The sequence below is a fragment of the Typopeltis vanoorti genome, chromosome 5 (assembly GCF_054136105.1).
Source record: "Typopeltis vanoorti isolate ZY-2024b chromosome 5, IOZ_Tvanoo_1.0, whole genome shotgun sequence".
In the NCBI taxonomy this organism is placed as follows: Eukaryota; Metazoa; Arthropoda; class Arachnida; order Uropygi; family Thelyphonidae; genus Typopeltis; species Typopeltis vanoorti.
This window is the reverse complement of record NC_143553.1, coordinates 96471984-96489037: the sequence shown is the minus strand read 5'-3', so window position 1 is coordinate 96489037 and position 17054 is coordinate 96471984. Positions and strand designations below refer to the sequence as shown.

At 34.1% G+C, this 17054-nt stretch overlaps 1 protein-coding gene across 1 annotated transcript in view; it reads right to left on the bottom strand.

Moving 5' to 3' along the window:
* Positions 1 to 17054, bottom strand: part of LOC150106673 (amidophosphoribosyltransferase-like) — a 78934-nt gene that overhangs the window by 22313 nt on the left and 39567 nt on the right. Inside the window, exon 5 of the mRNA XM_090393451.1 lies at positions 3966 to 4093. Coding sequence (XP_090249577.1) covers positions 3966 to 4093 — 128 coding nt within the window. The remainder of the gene's footprint in view (positions 1 to 3965; positions 4094 to 17054) is intronic.

Sequence of the window (17054 nt, the reverse complement as noted above, 5' to 3'; positions counted from 1 at the left end):
AGAACTAACTAGAGCTTGTGACCTGATATCCAATCCTCATCTTCTTATGATGACAGTAGGTATCTACTTTCATACTGAACAAACAAAGATGGGCTGGCAGTTTGGGATTTGGTCAACCAAAGTGTATTCTTACTGGCGTAAATCAAAATAAAATGATGGCACAACATGACAGAATTTCATGTTGGCTGAGACATTACTACTTAAATAAGCTTCTCTCCCCCCCCCCCCCCACCTTTGTTTTTGACAAGGAACCAGTGTCAACAGCAAAACATCAGCTACTGAAACAAACTCCAACTCAACATCAGCAGAGTTTGAGATTGCCATTATCAAAGGAAAAGAAATGGAATTAGCAAAAGAATTAGATAAATATCAGATTGACATAATAGGTGTTACCAAAACAAACAACTAAGCAACAAACAGAGGTTGTCAGATCACACTTTCACATATGATAAATAATTGAGAAATTTTGGAATATAAAAAGATCTGTACTTGAGCTTTGATCTGGAAAAGGCATATGACAAGGTGTGAAGAGAAAAGCTGATCCAAACACTATAATTATCTCACATAAATGGTACATTATTGAGCAACACATAATCTATATTTGAGTTGTAAATCAGCAGCTAGAATTGAAAGAGGTACAGGAAGATGGTTTCATGTCAAATCAGGTATGAGTTCAAATGGATAGTTCAATATTTATATGGATTACATTATAAAGGAAAGTGGTATTAAAGCTGTTGCCAAATGTGAGATGTTAATCTCAGCTCGTTACTTTATGTGGATGATGTTATACTCCTAAATAAATCCAGTACAAAGTCTGCAGGCTACCCCTAACTAAATTGAATAAGTTCTGTAATAAATTTGGGAAGAAAGTCAGCAATAAAGAGACAGAGACCATGAAAATAGACATGAATATTGAAACATTTAACTATACTCTGAATGGAAAACATATAGAAGAAGTAAAATATTTAAGCTATTTTGGAACAGTTTTTAGTGAAGATGGCCTATTGAATTTGGAAATATACAACAGAATTAGCAAAGCATGTAGGAAGTCAATTGAATAAATGTATATGGAATAAGAGAGAAATTTGTTAAAACACTTTTTTTACTGTATACAAGGCGGTATTCATACCAACTTTAATTTATGGATCTGAGAGCTGTTAGAAATAAGACAGTTACTGAAACAGACTCCAACTCAACATCAGCATAGTTTGAGATTGGCATCAACCGAAAAGAAATGGAACTAGCAGAAGAATCCTGTTCATTCCCCAAAATATTAGGAAGGAACAAAAATATTAGGAAGGAACGTGACATTGTTAGCATTCAGGAATGTGATAATTTCACTTAAACGGAATGGAAGAGAAAACGCTAGCAAAACATGTGTTTGTTGCAATAGTGGTAGTAAAAAGATCCAGAGATCTAAGTGGACTGATACTGATAGAGCAGAAGTGCCTTAGAAGACTGAAATATAAGCTCTAACAATATTGGAGTCCTGACAAATAACAGATTAATTTTGAGAAAAATTGTCAAAATGAAGTTAGTTATTATGCAAATTTTTCATGTAGTGCTGTCATAATATCATGTGCTACCTTCCTTCCTCTGCATGTTTTTCCCACTTCCATTGCAGGGTTCGCATGTTACATAGATACGTCTTTTGTTAGTACAACCCCCCCCCCCCTGCCGGCTTGTTGCCGAGCCTGCCGCTGAGGGGAAAATGAATTTTTGACTGTAGCAGCATGTGTTCACGGAGCCAGTTTGCCTGCTTGCAGGATGAAAAAACACCAGATAAACTCGGGGGAAAACCTGCTGTCCATGCCCAAGACTGGCTAACTTGGCTATGGCTGAGAAAGATCCTTAGGCTCCTCACGTCATTGATGGGAATCGAACCTAGAACACTCCTTCCCCAGGCATATATGGTTGCAAAGCGCATAGTCACTAGGCTAATCGTGCAGACTGAAGGGTTTATATCAGGAATTTGATGATAACGAACTTGTTACATCAGTATTCAAGTTGTCTTGAATTGTACCAGATTTATTAACCAGAATGTTTAACCAGTAAAGCCTCAACCCGCATGAAATTTTGTCACTTGTATCATCATTTTGTAATTTCTTACAAAATGATGATACAAGTCTTGATGATACAAAACCAATTCTTATTGGTTTAAACCAATAAGAATACAATTTGGTCAGCTAAATCCCAAATTGCCAGACTATTCTTGTTCATTCAGTATCTAGGCAGATACCTAACAGGGTGTGCCACGAGAAGGTGAGGATTTGACATTAGGTCAGAAGCAATGGTCAGTTCTCTGCATTCCTCAAATACAGATTACAAAGACCGATTGAGTATTTGTGGATTGCAAACACTAATAAACAGAAGAAAGAGGTGGCAATATGAATAAAATTTACAAACTTCTGGAAGAGTTATAGAGGATACCAGTAGATGGAATTTTTTCATTTTATGGAAAGCGGGAAGAGGACAAGAGGGCATTCATAGACGTTGGGAATGAATGCAGTAAAGATCGGGTGAGAGTAAGATTTTTCTCTCATAGAGTGATGCTTGATTGGACTGGATCAGAAGGTAATGAATGCAGATAGTGTGAATAAATTCAGGAAAGGTATGAGAGCTAGTGCAGGTAGTATATAGCCACCCTCAATGAGTTCCTAAATTCATGGAGGGCTCTCCTCATAATAATATTTGTGCATTTCTAATCAAATATCATTTATTCCAGCTGTCTTTCAATATTCTGGTTGTCTGAAGTAGTTACTTTGAAATACTGTTAAATGAAAGAAGCAATGAAGTGGAAAAAGCCATCAGAAACTTGAAATCATTTTCCAGTATTCTATCCTCCATTTCTAAATGATAGCTCCATATTTCTCTAAAATCTATTAAATTAGCCCACAGAACATTTTGTCTCCTTCATGATAATTATTTTCTTATATATATATATATATATATATATTTGAGTGTACCATTCAACTATCTGAATACACTCAGTTATTTGACTGATAATTTTTAAAATTTTTATACGTATTAAAGTAAACTTAGCTTTGCTCTATGCTAAGTATATTAACATGTCCTTCAGTTTTTATGATTGAATCTCTAAGGTTTGATTATGGTAGAACACAATTCATGAAAACATGAATCAAACTTTAGAGACTGATAAAAAGTAAAATCTTTGTTTTGCTATTGATTGTATATTTAAAGTCTACAGTTGTAAAATTTTTGAATTTTGATTCTTCTTCTATCCATTTTTTAAAAAAATTTTTTATACTATTCATTTTTGTCATGTTCATAACTAAATGATAAGGCTTTATTTATTTCTAATGTTATTCTCTAGTTAAAGCTTTGGTAAATATGAATTTATGCTCACTTACATGCTGGAATCTAGTTAGTCAGAGTTTAAGCAGAAATCCATCATATTTTCTTATTCTGCTGTTTAATCAAACAATCTATTTTGCTATCTCTTATTTCATCTGTCTTTTTTGATAATCAAAGATGTTCTATATTTCTTTCTTCCTGGCACCTTAAATGTGATCATAGCAATAGTTGCTTCACATTATTGCCCACTTTTCAATTTTAAAATCATTTTGTATCACTCTACACAGAGCCACTTACTATCCAAAAAAAATCTATCTTTATAAGTAGAAGATGACAGAAGAACTGTAGATCCCCTTTTTTCCTATTTATCACAGAATAAATAAATTATCTCATACTTGTTATTTATCTGTATTGGTTTTCTTTGTCTTGATTAATAAAGCTTGTCTAAGATTAAAAAATACTATTATTCTACTCTTTTGTGACTCCTATCCTCCTGTGCAGAGTTTCTTTCAAATCTTACAGTCATGGCCAGACATTTATGAATGGACCCTATCCTCTTGGACTTCAGTTTTTTTCCTATATGCAGCTAAATAGCTTTACAAAGTACTATGGAATGTTGTACATACAATGAGTATAAATTTTCTCATTACCTCTGCAGAAAATCCTAAAGCAGCAGGTGTAGCTGATTCTGGAACTGCACTTACAACATCTGCTTCTACAAGTGCTTCTCTAGCTAACTGTCTTCCACACTCTTGACGAACTGTATACACCATTTGGCCTACAAAAAAATTTAGCTAAAGTTAATGAAATTGAATGATTAGAGAGGTGCAAAAGCATGCTATAATCATTACAGCAATATAACCTTTGGTTTTTTCTTAAAATAGGGCAAAATAAACCACCATTTCTTTTTATAACTTTATTAACCAAGATAGTATTAAAACATATCTTAAAGGATAAATTTTTTTAAATAAATCTGAAAGAGATTATTAACCCTTTAACTGCTGATTTTATATTCTACTGACATTATCCCATGTGCTGAATTAATTTTGCAAAAAATGTATAAATAAAATCAATTAAACTTCTTACTGAAGTAAGAAGTCCAGACAGCATCATACATTCTTGATATACACTTGTTCACTCACAAAAATGGCAATAATAGTGTTTTATAAAATTTGCATAATCAAGGGGTCTCCACTTGATTATGCAAATTACACACATTAATTTATGTAGAAATTAATCAAAATATATAAAGAGCACTATTATTTACAACACAGTTATTACTAAGCCTACCAAGTGCCAGGGTATGAAAATCCTAAAATTTAGCATGGAATAATAATTTTCAAAACAGGGCTGTACACAGAGAAAACATCACATTTGGTGCACATATACCGGCTCTCACGACGCTTCTTCTGCTCAAGAGTGGTATTAGAACAGACATAAACTCGAGCTGCATTCTTCTTCTTCTCAGTAGAAGGTACAGGAGAAGGGAAATGCCTTTCTTTGAGAAGCAGTGGTTGATCTCCAGGTGATGGATGTCCTTTCAACCTCCCTGTTGTTCTGGGGATATGGTGCTTTTGAATTATTTCCCTGATAAGCATGAGTTGGTAGTCTGCTAAGTTTGTGTTTTTTCCAAATTTTACATTATAGAGACAGTGGGAATTTAGTAAAACTTAAAAGCAGGAAAGGAACAACTTTTGGAACCATTAAAAACATTATTTGAAAGGATCTACAAAAACGAAGCAGTGCCTACTGATTGGACCAAATCAGTCATAACTCCTATATACAAAAAAAGGAGATAAAACAGAATGCAATAATTACAGAGGCATTAGCCTCCTCAGTATTCCAAGTAAGGTTTTTAAGAAAGTACTCCAAAAACAAATTAAGCTATATATAGAACTGGCACTAGGAGAAGAACAAGCCGGTTTCACACCAGGGCGAAGCACAATTGATCAACTATTCATTAATACAGCTAATAGAAAAGACACTAGAGTACAACCAAAGTTGCTATAAATTTCATAGACTTTCGTCAGGCATTTGATTCAATCTGTAGAAGAGAACTATGGAAAACTATGGAAGAATTTGGAATTCCCAACAAACCCATAAGAATAATAAAGAATCTGTATGAGAAATCTGTAAGTTTGTACGAATGGAGGACACCTTAGCCAACTGGTTCCACACAGAGAGCGGAGTAAGACAGGGATGCAATCTGTCACCAGACCAGTTCAATCTTACACTGGAAGAAGCAACCAATAAGGCCTTAAACAATGAAGACTCCAGAATCAAAATATATGGGGAAAATGTGACAAATTTAAAATTTGCAGATGACATTGCATTACTTGCAAGCACAGAAGAAAATCTACAGCGAATTTCTGATAAAATAAAGGAGGAGTATATAAAATCTGGATTAAACATAAATATAGACAAAAAAAATATGCAAATAGGAAAAAGAAGCACCAATCTGAAAATTGAAATTGATAGTAAAAATCTAGAGCAGGTAAAAAACTTCACCTACCTTGGAGGAGTTATTGAGTACAATGGTGAAATTATAAAAGATATAAACAGACGAATCAGTCAAACATCCCAAACTTTTGGACGACTTAATAAAATATGGAAGTCAAGAGACATCAAACAAGTAACAAAAGTAAGAATCTATGAAACAATGGTTCCTCCCAATACTCTTCTATGGAAGTGAATGCTGGAATCTCAAAAAGGCTGAAGAGAAAAAATTATTAGTTACTGAAATGGGTTGGCTAAGAAGATTACTTGGAGTATCTCTGCTGGATCAACTAAGAAACGAAGACATAAGGAAACAACTAAAACAAGAAATAACAATAATAGACAAAATCCAAAAAAGAAGACTGTGAGAAATGAAGACATAAGGAAACAACTAAAACAAGAAATAACAATAATAGACAAAATCCAAAAAAGAAGACTGTGATGGTTTGGCCATGTGACCAGAATGGGAACAGAAAGACTATCATCTAAAGCCCTGAATACAACGATGGAAGGTAAAAGATTCCAAAGGACAGCTCAGAATTAGATGGATAGACAAAATAAAAGAAAACCTGAAAACCAAATCACAACAAGCAATATCAAACTGGACAGAATTGTTCGGACTCTCCCGGGACAGACAGACGTGGAAAGAGTTCATTCGGCCTCATCATCATCCACATAGATGATGGAAGAGAGAAGATGAAGGGAATTTAGTATGGTCATATCCTGAAGGTGAAAAAATAGTTTTTTGTAATAGCCAGAAAAATGTAAAGTTCTTGAAGGGGTTGTGTTTTTCCACTGCTTTAGTTGCGAAGATGGTATAGATGGTCTATTATTTGTGGTGAAGGTATGAAACTTGTTTGTTTCGTCAGCTATTGTTGTCATTAGTTCTATGGTAAAAAATTGTTCATAAATATCTAAAGCTGAAGAATCATCAGTGATATTACCTGTGATTATTCCTGAATTACTGCTATCAGATTCGTGTACACTTGGAGTAAATGCATTATCACCACACCACTTGAACAATACATCTTCGGTACGCATTCGCTTAAGCACATTTGTATTGAGACTTCTGTCACTATCTTGCTCGCTTGTAACACTTACATCACCAGGATCTTCTTCATCTGAAGTGCACAATTCATTTAACTCGGACAATTCTTCTCCCGACTCATCATTTGTTGTTAACAATTCATCAATTTGATCATCAGTAAGATAATGTGGATATTTACTGGTAGACACCATATTGTGACATCCCTGAAATCCTCGCAGTCACATGGTTTATGCATCGTGCTGCATATGATTAGTTGCACCAGTTCAAATTTTTCTCTTTAGATGTCATACAAGGACAGAAACCCAAGTCAAATAAATTTCACTTGGTTGGCAACAGATGGAGGAACCTACCTGCGAAGTTTGAATATCTTACGATAATTCTTTCCATACAAAAAAATTGTCTGAATATGAGAGGCGCGCCAAACATACATATACGGGCTCAGCAAAGCAGGCGTATATTTCCGAGCCTGTAATAATACGTTCTCAGCAGTTAAAGGGTTAACAATATTACTGTGAAGTAAAATATATATTCATTATCACATTGTGAGTTATATATAAGTTTCAACTTTTACATCTGTAGAGAAAGATTTTTCTTCTTTACTGGTATCTGCACATGATGTTTTTCCATAATGTTTTGCAACCTACTATACTTCTGGTTAACACAAGACTGTTTCTAGACTAGTAAACTATGTCATTAATTGAGTATATATTCTTTTTCTTCCTCATAATCTTCCTCACCTCTGCTTGCTCTTTCCTTTGACAGCAAGTACCAATTGTTATCCACTGACTATTATACAAGGACATGTTTGCTAATCTTGTCTTGCATTTTGTTTTTGCTACTCTTTACCAATTGAATCACTTTCAGTGTTCACTTTCTCAGGGTTAATCTTTTCATTTTGTATCAAATATCTACATTGCTTCTCAACAAAACTACACATCAGAAGCATTTTAGTTTCGTAAAATCTCTGTTGAAGCAAATTAGCCAAACATGCACATGTCTATAGATATAATAAAAAAGGTGTGCCTTTACATTAAAAGTGACCGATAGAATGGGAAATGTGATGAGGTTATTCTCATGTAGAGATGGGGGCTATTGTTACTGCATTCTATGAAGTGAAATCATAGAGAGGAGAAAGAAGCATTTGTTATTTCAGTACTTCTTATACTTTCAAAAATGTACAAATTGATGATGGAAAATATGAAAAACATGCCTAATTTGATTTTCTAAGTCGACTGCTATCTAGAGTACAGTTTCTAGATTATATAAAATATTTTATGAAATATTTAAAAACTATATATAAAAAAAAAAGTCTTAGCTCACCCATGGTTTAAATGTGCCATGGGTTTACAACCTTTCAATTTATATAAGTTGAAAGGTTGTAAATTTATATGAGTTAAATTTAAATAAGTTAAATAAGTTTCTTTTTCATTTTGTTGAAATTATTGCTTATTGAAGGAAAAAGCTACAAAGTGACAAAATTGCTTTCAAAATGTAAAGTTGATAACTGGAGCACAAAATAAATCTTGTAGTATCCAATGGCTGAGTAGGAACAAGCTTCATCTGAAGCTTACTTATACTTGCAACTGGTTTTAATTCAACCTCTAGCTGTTTTGAAAGTACCAGAAGAAGAATGTGTTATGGTTAAGGATCCCATTTTTTGAAAACAAAAAACATCGACACAATAAATTTTGTAGAATTAAGGGTTAAGAGAAATAAATTTTATTTCTTAACATTATGTACTTTAAAATAAAAACTTAAATATTTATTTGAATTTGAATTTGATTTATTAATGTAGATAACATAAATGTTTATACATACGTCAAATAAATAGAATTCTAATAACAACACTTAAACACAGATGACAATACTTAAACACGTAACACTTAAATCAAACATTAATAAGTATATGAAATATAAAGACATAGAATAAAGATATAAAATGTTAATATGTCAATAAAACGGGAACTACAATGTAAATACAATAAAATATAAACAACACGAGCCTTATGCGTATTGTGCAGATGCATAATATCTGAAATTATATGAAAAATAAATTTATTTAATTTAATTTAAAAATTTTAAAAAACAAATTTATAATTAATTTTTAATATATACCTCCTGTTTTCCTTATTCTGCCTCTTCTTGTACATTACAGCTGGTCGTTGCCTGTCCCATTTTACTGCTACTTGCAGAATCATTATTATATTTGGCTGAAGAATGGATTTTGTGCAAGAGTTGTCGATTCTTAGATACTATATCGAAAAACTCTGAACATGACATGTTTCTGTGTGGATTTTAACAAGCATGATAGATTTAACTGTGTCCAGTTGCAAGCGATTCCTTTCATTTGTCCATAACGAATTCATCAATGAAAAAAATTCATTCAATAGAAGCATTTGATCCTGGTAAGGTCAAACAAAAACTTATAATTGAAGCTATTTCACTGTAAGTAATTTGTTCCTTTTTAAAATGACCAAAGATTTCTTTCCACCTATCCTCAAGTTTACAACTGGCATTATTCCATTCATTAATTTTATACTCAGTTGTACATTTTAACATGGCTGTACTCATCAAATAAGTTCTCTTCATTTAAGTTGAAATTTGGTAAGATGGTCTTAATTTCTTTGACACATTCCATTAAATTTTCCCAAGATACAGGTGTGTTCAAGCAAGCCCATTCCATTTTAGTAAATACACTAAACTGATTTTGAGTCCATTCTTGAATATATTGAATTGCAGTGAAGTAGAAATTGGAAATGTTGTGTCTAAATGATGATTCAGTCATTAAACCTTCTTCACAAAGATTTTTCATTTCTATTTTCACTTCACCGGGTAAATACTTCTCATTTTCACGGAATAAAATTTTCGTAATAAGAATGTCTATCTCTTTTTTTACCTCACAACCCATAGCATATTCTCTTTCAATTCGCTGGATTGCCTCAGAAAACATTTTCATCTGATTTTTTAAAAATAGAAGATAAATGAAAGACTTCTTATCACTGAAAAACGTATTCAAAATAGTTGGACATTTATCTTGAGACAAGAAATAGGATTTAAGCCAATTGCACATTTCAATAAAACGAATTAAACATGGCTGCAGTGAAAGCCATCGTGTTGTGCTATGACCTAAAATAGTCTTGTATTCAGTTTCAACAAAATCACAAAAAGATTTCAGACTTTTGACTCTGACAGTGAATTGGTGAAAATGCTGGAAAACTTTACCCAAAATTGTTTGAATATCTATTGGTAAGATATCAGCAGCAGTTTGTACAGCGTTATGTATAATGTGAGCTGCACAACCTACACCTATTAATTTTCTGTTTAATTTGTTTTGTGATTTAGTAAAAACGTTAATTTTACCTTTCCTTTTTAATCCACCAAAATTTGTGTTGGTATTATCTGCTGAAATGCCTATTATTTTATCAGTAATGTTATATTTTTGGGCAGCATTTAAAATGTGATCACAAATTAGATCAGATGTTTCTCCAGGAAGGCTAGAAAATTCTAATATTTCTGTTGAAATCCCTTTATCAACAGTGAAATCCTCACATTGATAGGTACAATCTTAAGATCAATATGATTAGATGCATCTATGGATATGCAACAATATTTTACAATCCTCGGATCTTCCAATATTTCACTTTTTACATGTAGTGATAAGACATTGGTAATAATAGCCTTGCACTTCGTTTGTGCACATGAAAATTTCTTATTCAAGAATTTTTTTAAAATAGAGGACGTATACAATCCATAGATTGGAAACTGTGATTGTGTTTAACTGCATGAAAAACAAATGTAGCCTCTTGTGCAACCAACTCCATTTCTTGGCTACCTAACTTTTGATACCCAAAAAATGATGTCAATGATTGACTTGAACTTTTTGCAGACACAGCAGACTTGTGCTTTTTTGTATTGACATGGTCAGTTATATTTGCCTTACCTCCGTGTCCAATGTTAAATTCTGCATGTCACACGCTACATTTCACTCTTCAGCTATCATCACAATCATTACTTTTTGTTATGAAAATGAAAGGAAAAAGATCCTTCAATTTTTATTGAAATTACACTTTCTTTTGGGCATTTTGTAACAAAAGGTATACTTTTATTAATTTAAAAAATACAATATTCACAATTAATACAAGAATGCAAGAATACGAAATGAACAGTTCAAAACTAGGTTATATCACATATCCTGTAGCGATATAAAAACAATTTAGCGCCTGACACGTGAAGCTAGTTCGCATAGTGTACGATATCCGGCAGTCCGAAATGTTTCTCATTGGTTGAAAGAAAATGAATTATCGTGGCGCATTAATATTCAAAAACATGTCGACCAATGAGAAACATTTTGGACCGTCGGATATCGTACGCTATGCGAACTAAGCTTGAGACAAAAGATTGCTAAAAATTTACGGCTGACCAGACGAATGAAATAGATGTCGTGGTTGCGATTAGTTAACATACAGTTGGGCGACTGTCTTCCTCATTCTGACATTCTTTTCTCCAGCTGAATGAAATGTATGGAACTAAATCGTTTTCCCAAAATTCTAACATTCTGGTAATTCGCCGAACTACAAAATAAATATGTCTCTGCTTTTTGTTTTGTAAACATACATTTTTAAAAGCACCCAAAAATATTATGACTTGTACTTATTCTTATTAGAAATGTTAATATTTTTATATTCTAAAAAATCCGGGACATTTAGCATCCCGAACTAAACATATCGGGACGCCGGGACAGAAATAATAAAACTGGGGCGTATGGGATCCCTAGTTATGGTCTTTTCACAAAGGTGATGGAAATATTTACTGTAATAGAAAAGTATCCTTAAGGAATGTATGATATGCTGCAAAAATTATGTGGACCTCCAAGGATATATTGAGGTTTTATAAACTCAATATATCCTTTTGACCATCTCTTGGCTGCAAATTATAGATACCACTTTCTTAGGTGGACTTTCCACTAAATGTTGACAAATAAAGATGGATATTTTAACCCAGCTCACTCCCACAGTGAAATTGAATGGTTACTCTTCCTCCCCCTACCAGAAAGATAAACAATTTACAGACATAGTACACTTGACCTCATAGCCTTAGCGACTTTCGCAAAATCACTACATACCATTTCCTTTCAAAAACATAATATCAGAGCAGAGTGAACTCTTTGCATTAAGTAAGTGAAACCCCAAACATTATGTGGAACAATGTGTAGCCTGTACATAGCAGCCCTTCCATGGAAAGGAAAGCTATGGAAATGTTTTGACACAAACGTCTTAAGCTGTGGGTAATCCAAACTCATTATTCATAGAATGCAATGATGCACAACACATTTCAGCACACTTCTTTTCAATTAATTTATGTAGTCCATCTGTTTATTTTCACCATCACATTGCAGTTCTTTTAATGACATCAGCCACAATCTTGATTTCTAATGCTCTAAATGCAGTGTAATAACATAAACTATTGGATGACTACTATGGTAGCCTAGGATAATGCTACATTTGATTTGGTTAATTCTATCAGGTCCTATTTGCAGTATTGTGCAATATAACATGCTTTCATAATCTTATTATGATTTATAACCTTGATTTTTCATCAGTATGCAGTATTCATGAAAAATGGAAGTGCCCACATAATTTTTACAACAGTATATGCTCCATAGTGTATGTATCATTACTATTATTAAAGCACTACTTGACTTAGGTGAGACACATTTTTTTAATCTTAGGTGAGTCCTTACCATTCAAGTGAATTCTCTGAATTTAATGCAAGTTTTGAGCTCAGGCTAAACAAAAGCTTAATTAGCTTACTCAAACCACTATACAAAATTTTGTAAATTTGTAATCAATAAGTCTTAATGACTAAGATCAATGTGCATTAATCCATAAGGATTAAGGTTTTCCATTTAGAAACATGTTAATGAAGTTGTGATTAAACTATAAACTCATTCCATTGATTACTAGTCACTCATAAGTGTTTATTTTACATAAACTTGGAGAAAAGGAGAAATCAATCTAGTTTCTCTTTTCTTCAGATGTAGAAGTCGACTTACAAACTTTCTTTTGTAATTATAGTGGATCTGTTGTCTGACTTGATCCACTATAATTACAAAAGAAAGAATTACAAAAAAGAACCTCCATAACTTGACAGCCAGTATTATACTGAATTTGTTGAACCGTGTTTTATCTCTTATAAATAAGCATTTTTCATTAAAAGCAAATGAAGTTTGCCAGCCTGATTGGCTAAATGTATAAAATATCTACTCTCCAATCAAACAAGATATGAGTCACAATACTACCATGGCAACAGGTGTTTGTGAACATCTTTAGGTGGTATGTGAATTTTGCTGCCTTGTGTGAGATCACCACCTTGACTACTGGAGGCTTGAGGTAGCTTAAAAATGTTTCTTAGGTTCTCTAGAACATAGTTTCTGGATTATCTACTCTTTAGACTACCCATGGTATTAAATGTGCCACAATGGGTCTGCAAAACCTTTAGTGGATGGAATACAACTCACTAAAGGTCTGTAACCTTTAGTGGATGGAATACAACTCACTAAAGGTCTGCAACCTTTAGTGGATAGAGTTGTATGCATAGTTTTGGCAAATGCAAGAAAATGGTGAAAGGACACACAGTCAAGTAAACAATGTTCTTTACAAATGATAGATAGTTTAAAAGTTTCATTTCTTCAAAATTTAATTTAGTTACTGCTTTTAATTTAGCTGTTCGCGCGGTTAGCCTAGTGGCTTTGTGCTTCGCAATCATATGCCTGGGGAAGGAGTGTCCTAGACTCGATTCCCGTCAGAGACGTGGAGCTGAAGGATCTTCCTCAGCCATAGCCAAGTTAGCCGGTCTTGGGCACGGGCAGCAGGGTTTTTTCCACCAGTTTATCTGGTGTTTTTCATCCCGCAAGCTGGCAAACCGGCCCCGTGAACACAAAGGGATACAGCCAAGAATACCTTGAGGCATAGGAGTGACCATTCTATCCTCGTATTTCGGTTACGAAATCCAAGCATGCTTGGAAGGTTGTGGGCCTTAAAGGCCTGTTAAAGCCATTGGGATAGATTTTAATTTAGCTACTCCTTTTAGCTAAAAAGACATACATTTTCTTATCAAATGAAATGTTCTAAATAGTACTCTTTTATTATTATTAATGTCTCATCAAAGGAGAACAAAATTAACCTTCCCACAAAATATGGTAATGTTAAGCAAATCACATTTTCATCATCTGGCTAGGTTAAGTGGAACAGCTAGAAGAATTCACAGTCTACCTGAACAGCCTACACCCATGCATAAATTTCACTCTTGAACTTGAAACAACAGGATAGCATAATCCTAGAGGTCTTCTAAGATAAATAACTTGCCCAGATCAGATCTCAAAATGGATATAAGTACAAAATTATCAATGATACATTATAAACCTCTCCCAAGCAACAACAAATAAACAAGAATACAAAACATGCAGTGATCCAACTCTGATCCAATGCAATGGACAAGATTTCTAAAATACTTTGACAATATGAAATAAAAGTAGCTTTCACTTCACTATGCAAGATCTTGCAAATTTTACATCCTCCTAAACCAATTCATCCAACCACTTAAGAAACCAGTTGTTTATAAAACCTACTATTCACGTGGCATATGTTATGTACAAACAAACAGGATGAACCACATGTCAGAATATGTTAACAATGGAAAAGAAGAGAGAGAATACAAATCAGCATTAAGCTATCTGGCAAACCAAAGTAGGTCTTCCTGTACTATGGTAGAAAACAGAAATGCTATATGCAGACCATAACTGCTTTTTCAGAAAAATTCAAGGAAGCTTTCAAAATGACCCACCTACACAATGCAATAAAAACCAAGGCATCATCTTAGACCAAGTCTAGTTATTGTTCGTCAAATCTCTCTCTCTCTCTCACACACACACACACACACACACACACACACACACACACACACACACACACACACACACACACACACACACACACACACACACACACACACACACACACACACACACACACACACACACACACACACACACACATTATAGGATATGATACACATCATTATGGTCTGAAATGTGTCAGTTCCAGAGAAATATATATACCATCATACACCTGGAAAGAAGTATAGCCCCATGGACAAGGAGCATTATTCCGTGTAACGAGTCATGTGTTTATAGCCAACATAAATTGGAGGAATATAATGCTCCCAAGTCAATGCAACTGTGTCCAGGTGGAATGGCTGTGAGAAGGGAACTGACAGAGTTTGATAGATATTGTGATAGGATGCCATGCTACAGACCTATCTGTTAGGCTGTTGACAAATTTGGCCATCCCAGGTCAATAATCATGATACCATACTGAAATAAAAGTGCAGGAAGTCAACTGCAAGTACTACCCACAGTGGACATACACACTGAATGTGGCAGTAGGGTACTACGTAGGATAATATGGAAAAACCACCATTCGTCAGCTGACATGTTGAATGTGGAGTTCTGGGCATCAACTGGAATACAAATCTGCACAAAAACATTCATAACTGAGGCTCACAAATGGGTTTCCATGGTAGGATTGCAAATGCAAGCCTCCACATTACCTGAACCATAATGCACTGCAATCTTCAGTGGTGCAAAGAGCATGTACAGTGGGATGTGGAAGCTTGTAAAACTGTGTTATGGAACAAACAGTCATACTATGCCCTCTACCGAGCAGATGGATGGGTGTGGGTGTGGCAGATGCCCAGTGAACATTTCTCACCAGAGTGTATAACCCCAACAATGAAATTCAGAGGTGGCAGTGTGATAGTATGGTCCTGATTTTCCTGGTTTTGGCCTAGGACTTCTATTTGTGGTGCCATCAGCACTGAACTCAAAGAGGTATCTGAACATTATAGGCAATGCAATGATTTCTACTTTATGGCATTTCTATGGAACTGACCATTGTCTCTTTCAGCAAGACAATGCAGTGTCATAAGGCTGCTGCTGTAACTGTGTGGTTTATGGACATGAAAATTACCATACTTGAGTGGCCTCCACAGAGTCCTAATCTCAACCCTATTGGACATCTGTGAGATGAACTAAAGCATCAGATGAGGTCAAGGGATGTCTGCCCCTCAACAGTGGTATATCTATAAAGGTATATCCCAATGTGACCTTGTTACATGCCAACAGATAGAATAGCCCAAAATTCTCATTGATAGCTATCGTATTCTTGTGGAAAGTATACTCCATAGGATTGCTGTAGTCATCATAGTGAAAGGAGGTCCTAAATCTTATTAACATAGGTGCCATGGCTGTTTATTTCTCATAACTATGGTATTCACTGATTATTTCCAAGCAGCATATATCCATTGTTAAATAATTTTTCAACTATTAATTTGATTCCTGTTTGCTTTAATACAAAAATTTTAGGATGAGCCTGATAAGCAGGTACAAATCATCTTATCTACTTGACCTTAGGGTGAGTATACAAATTGGGCATGTGTATCCACTGCAACCAAAACTATGTGAACAGGGGAAAAATCTGTTTCAGGATAAATTAGAAACACCAATTTTTAAGGGAAATTCTATATTTGGTTGGTATATTTAAAGTAACTAATAATAAAATCTACTGGTATGTATTGGTAGCTTAGTACTGCAATGACCCTCTATAGTGAAAAATACTCCTCTCTTCTATAATGAACACCATGCTACACTGCTGTAATCAATAAAGAACACTAGAAGTTTTATTGTAACACTGTATATGGCAAAAATGTGTTAATGCGATGGCCACTGTAAGTATGAATAATTATAAACCTCATATGTCATAAATCAGCACACACATACTGTACTGTACTTGCAATTGTTCCATTTAAGAAATGCACTGTTTTTTGACAATTTATTTGTTCATTCACTTTATTAAATTATTTTAATTCCATACAAATGCTAAGTAAGATTACTATTATACAATTTTACTATACACATATTGCCAAGCATATATATCCTTACTATACCCAGAGAAGAACATATAGGGTATATCTCTAGGTGCAAACCTTAGTCTTTGAGTTACAATAAATAGAAAATAATTTAACTTAATATTTGTTTAACATGTTCATGCTGGAATGTCTCATGCCTTATATGTGAGACATGATGCACAAGGTATATGAATGTGAACATGTTAAGATCTAATTTGGGAAACCTAGGAGA